General features: G+C 55.7%; 1 protein-coding gene across 1 annotated transcript in view; it reads left to right on the top strand.

Annotated features, from left to right (window-relative positions):
- The window catches only part of SLC6A20 (solute carrier family 6 member 20), a 31,863-nt gene that overhangs the window by 5,010 nt on the left and 21,504 nt on the right, over positions 1-5,349 (top strand). Inside the window, exons 2-3 of the mRNA XM_030887623.2 lie at positions 203-343; positions 2,004-2,095. Coding sequence (XP_030743483.2) covers positions 203-343; positions 2,004-2,095 — 233 coding nt within the window. The remainder of the gene's footprint in view (positions 1-202; positions 344-2,003; positions 2,096-5,349) is intronic.

Raw genomic sequence — 5,349 nt, 5'->3', positions numbered from 1 at the left:
TGATGATGGATACTCATGCATGTGTGGAAAGGTAGGTGGATGGATGAAGGAGTGGAAAGGTGCATGGGGGGATGGACACGTGGGAAGCCTGAAGAAGCATGGTGGGGGGCGGGGGGCTGGTGGGATGTTTTCCCAGCAAGTGGGAGGGTGGCGGACCACAGCCCTGCAGTGATGGTGTGCCTCTCCCTCTGGATTTCCCCAGGGAGCTTCCTGGTCCCCTACATCATCATGCTCATCCTGGAGGGAATGCCGCTCCTGTACCTGGAGTTGGCGGTGGGGCAGCGCATGCGGCAGGGCAGCATTGGAGCCTGGAGGACCATCAGCCCGTACCTCGGTGGTGTTGGTACGTGAGGTCCCCTACAACCCTGTCCCACCTGGGACCACCCCCTCCCCCCCCACCACCCCAGGACTCTGTCTTAAGCCACACAAGAGTTTGGGTGGGACTCCTTTGGGAAAGACACTGGAATAAAGGACAGGAGGGCTGAGAGAGAGTGCATGACAGGAGTTGGGCAGAAGATCCTAGAGTGGGGCTGGCCCTCTGCACCCACTGGGCAGTGAGGGAGGAGGAGAGATCAGGAGCACCAACATAGCACCTCCCGCCTCCGGATCCCAGTGTCTCTCCATCAATAAAGGGCAAATGGTGACCCAGCAAAGGAGCTGTCCCTGGGCACACACATGCCTGCCCTTGCCTGTTAGCAGCCCCTCTCTGTTTATCGAGCACTTGATATGTGCTGGCCGTGAGCTCACCCCATCCACTTCATCTTCACAGCACCTCTGTGAGCCTTGGACACGCAGCTAGCTCGGGGTACAGAACTAGAGCTCACAGGCGTGCCGCTGTGAGCCACTGCGTGCCCGTGCCCCCGGCACCTCCGGGAGATGGTTAACCTGCTTCTAACAGCCCTCCCGGGCCAGGGCTGCCTCTGCGAACAGGAGGACCTTTGACCATCCGTGGTCACAGTGTGTTCTGCCTGGCCCTGCTGCCTCCCCAGAGAGGGAGACCAGCGGGCAGGTGCCCCGAGAACACAAACCTGAGTGTGACTTAGTCCCCGCTGCAGAAGACTTGGGTGCCCACACGCGGACTCTCAAAAACATCTCCACACTCTGGGCGCCACTTCGGCGTCTGCATGACTGGGAATGTTTAACCCGGAGGTGTGCGGCTTCCCCAGCTGCCAGAGCAAGCTATCCCAGCGGGCTTCTCAGAGGCGGCATCCACCACTCAGTAGGAAACATACCAGAGGCCGATGCCAACCAGCGGGATGCTGCTGGTCAGAGTCGAACCACCAGCTCCCTGGGGTGCAAGCATATTCGGATACCTGTGGTATCAATATCTCTGCCACGGCCAATTTCACACTGTTAACGTGGGGTCCCGGTGTCACAGTGAGGCAGGGTATACAGTGACCCTGGAGGGTGGGAACTGCTGACTGCTGGCCCTCCCTCCATCCTCAGGTTCCACACAGTCCCGACCAGAGGTCAGGGCAGCCCCTGTCCCTTACACACCCACTCACACCCCTGCCCTGTGCCACCACTAGGTGGGGGTTGACCCAAGTCTCTTCGCTTGAGGTGAGCCCAGGAGGGACCAGCCATAACGGCTGGCATCAGGGCGGTCCTTGGCAGTGGCAACGTGCTTCTTGCACCTAGCTCCACCACTTGCCGCCCGGGTTATCTTGGGTAAGTTAATAACTCCGTGCCTCGGTGCCCTGAAATGGGGGGTGATACGAAGACCCACTTTAAAGCCTCGTGAGCACCGCAGGCGTCGGCACAGTACCTGGTACTCGGTTTAATGACAGACAACAAGCCCACCAGCCTGTGTTCCAGGGGATGGCGCAGAGGGTGGGGAGAGAGAGAGGATGCTGCAAAGACGTGCTCAGGGGCCGGTCACCTTTAGGACTCCTGGAAGCCTGGCAAAGCCGTCCGTGGCTCTGTGGGTCGGACGTCGGGCAGCCCCTGCAGGCGTGTCCGGAGGGGCAGTCCTGTCCTCAGAGCCAGCCCTCTCTTCCTCGCAGGTGTCGCCAGCGTGGTGGTCTCCTTCTTCCTGTCCATGTACTACAACGTCATCAACGCCTGGGCCTTCTGGTACATCTTCCACTCCTTCCAGGTGAGCGGGGCTCGTGCCAGCCGGAGCAAGAAGAGGGAGTGGTGAGAGGGGGTCGGGCAGTCACACCCAGCACTCCAAACCGAGCAGAGAGCTCCTGGATCTGGGGTCCAGGGGTCCCCGGGAACTGCAAGCCGGATCGGGCTGATGTCGGTCGTAAGCACGTGTGTGGGGAGCGGGCCTGAGGTTCATGGGGTTCTCTCTGAATAGGACTCGCCACTGTGTCAGGGTGGGGGGTGCGGGGTCGCCATGGGACAGCCTCATTGGGAGGGAGTTCAGCCCAAGGAGACAACAGCCACCTTCCTCCTCGTCCTCATTTGCCTCAGCCTTTCCCTTCTCCCCACCCACCTCCTGCCACTGTTACTTATCTCTGTCTCCAGGCTCCGCCCCTCCTTTTCCCCATAGATCCCAAAGTCCTCCTCGGACAGTGGTTCTCAACCTTCCTCATGCCGAGACTCTTCCATCCAGTTCCTCGTGTGGCGGTGACCCCCCCCCCCCCCAACCATAAAATTATTTTCATTGCTACTTCACCACTGTCATTTTGCTACTGTTATGAATCGGGCGACCCCTGTGAAGGGGTGGTTCGACCCCCAAAGGGGTCGCGACCCACAGGTTGAGAACTGCTGTCCTAAGAGAACGTCAGTCCTATGAGAATCCGCCCATGTGAGCGGACGGAGAGAACACGCCTGCATGGCAGAACTGGGGTTTCGCTCAGGCCCAGCAGACCGCCAAACGTATTTTCATTCTGAAGACAGTAGGCGCCTCCCAGTCCCCGTCCTGTTCCAAGTTCTTCTCCGGCTGCCTGGGAGAGGATGCTGGGGCTGTATGAAGGAGGGCTGTGAGGGGGCTGAGTTTGGGACCCACGTGAAAGACGTTTACAGTCAGTGGCATCTGCCATGGCTTTGGGGCAGGGGCGCCTGCCCGTATGTGGCTTCCTATGTGCTGAGCTCCATCGAGCACAAAGCGCCCCCAGGTCTGTTAACGGTGTTGAGGACAGCCTGCATGTGTGTGGCCTCTGGAACCCGCCAGCCCATGTAGGCCGAATGGAGCAAGGAGGGCCAGCGGCCACAGGGACAGAGCACGCTGCATCCCAATGTTTCTGCCCTCTGGTGTGGGACCCACCACCCTCAGACCTATTGGCTTCAATGGCGTTTTGCTCCTCGCAGTTCTGTGGGCCAGGAATTTAGGCCAAGTTAATCTTTCGGGGAAGGCTCCTCTCCGCGCCCTGTGGTGTCCACTGGGCCTTCCAGTCCAAGAGGGCCCCCCTCGCCCGGCTGGCATTGGGTGTTGGCCCTCAGCTCTGCGCTGCATGGCCTCTCTGCAGGCAGTCTCTCCTCATTCAGGGGATGAGCCAAAATGGTCTACAACAGCCCGTTTCCAAGACCGCAGGACAAGCAGCTTAAAGCCTCCCCAGGCCCTATGCCAACAGATCACTCAGCATCACTTACACAGCATTCTGTGGCCAGGTCCCAGGGAGGGGCAATCAACACCTGTGCTGGATGGGAGGAGCTGGATAAGCATATGGAGGTTGGGAGGAATGGGTAGCAGCCGTCTTGTCAACGCTCTGTCTTGTCCGGGAACTCAGAGTCAAAACAAGAAACTGGATCTCGCCTCCCGGTGGGCAAAAGTGGCTCTGGAGCCCGGGGCTGTGCCACCACAGGCCTCGGGACAGTGCTCAGCAGTCGTGCCTGCTGGGGAAGTGGCCATGGCTCCTCAGGGACTTGCACAAGGCCTCAGTCCTGGATTCCATAAAAAAAAAAAACCCAGACTGAACTCAGCAAGGTGATCAGAGTTACTTATTTTCCTGGAAGTTTTCTTTTGTGTCAAACGAAATCCCAGCTTTTAGAATCCAGACATACGCAAACTTGACCGACGTGGGGTAGACTAGGCCTGGCATTGTCATGGGTTGGATTGAGTCTCCCTGACATGTGGCAGGGATCAAACTGACTATATCTGTGGGAAGAGACAGTAGAGAAGCTCAGAATCAGCAACCTAAATACGGCCAGGGGCTGACTGTGGAACAGACCATCAATTGCTTGTGAAAGTTCAGGTTGACACAGAAGAAAATGAAAACCAGTTCATGAGAGCCAAAACACTACCTTGAGTCTCTCTCGCCTGAATTGAGAGACCGGTTCAAGAACAGATTTGACCCTCATGACCCAAGTTCAAATGAGTTGTGGGATGATGCCAAGAACGTTGTAAAGAAAGAAAGCGAAATGTCATTTAAGAGACAGGAGCAAAATCCAAAGGGAAGCCAGCTGCCAGAAGAAGCTCTGAAACGTGCCCTTGCACATTGAGTCGCAAGCGCAAATGGAAGAAATGACGGAGAAAAGAGTGAACAGGACGTTTCAAAGGGCAGCTCGAGAAGACAGAGGGAGCATTAAGTGAAAAGTGGGGAGACCTGGAGTTGGAAACCCCAAAGGGGAGAATATGCTCAGGGAAACTCAAGCGGGAAGAACGGACGGAAAAACAACCCAATCCCTCTACGGACAAAGCACTGAACAAGGCAGGAAGCCTCTGAGGAAGACAGAAGGGCGTGACTGAACTACTGATGTGTGTGATGTGTTAATTCTACCTGGATAAACGACCTTCAAGTGAACTGAAATAAACCTTCACCGTAATCAATAAATAAAGTTATTTTTTGAAAGGAAGATGAAAGGGATACACGGTCATGGTGCCAGAAAGAATCGGCTTACATTCAACCCTTCCAAGAAGCAGCATGTGAGCAGAACTGATAGGATTGAAGGAAGAAGTCCAAGGTGGGCTGAAGGCTTTAGTTAAAGATAAGGTGCCAAGAACTGACAGAATTCCATCGGAAAGGTTTCAGTAAACTGACACAGCCCTGGCAGCATTCACTAGTCTCAGCCGAGAAATCTGGAAGACAGCTACCTATGCAGCTGACTGGCAGAGATCCGTATCTGTGACCGCGCCAAAGGAAGGGGACCCAGCAGAATGCAAAACTTATCAAACAGTATCATTAAGATCACATGCAAGTTCAGTCTGGTGAAGGTAATTCAGAAGTGACGGCGGCAGTACCTGGACAGGAGCTACCAGAAAGTCAAGGTGGATCCAGAAAAGCACGTGGGACAAAGGATTCCATGTCTGACATCAGATGCATCCTGGCTGAAAGCAGGGAACACGGTGTGTTGGGCAGGGTTCTCTAGAGAATCAAAACCAGGACACTTATGATGATCGATAGATAGATAGATAGATAGATAGATAGATAGATAGATAGATAGATAGATAGATAGATAGAT

The sequence above is a fragment of the Echinops telfairi genome, unplaced genomic scaffold (assembly GCF_000313985.2).
Source record: "Echinops telfairi isolate 266 unplaced genomic scaffold, ASM31398v2 ScPeMD7_7420;HRSCAF=8458, whole genome shotgun sequence".
Classification (NCBI taxonomy): domain Eukaryota; kingdom Metazoa; phylum Chordata; class Mammalia; order Afrosoricida; family Tenrecidae; genus Echinops; species Echinops telfairi.
Note: the sequence above shows the minus strand (reverse complement) of the source record. Positions and strands in the feature narration are given on the sequence as shown.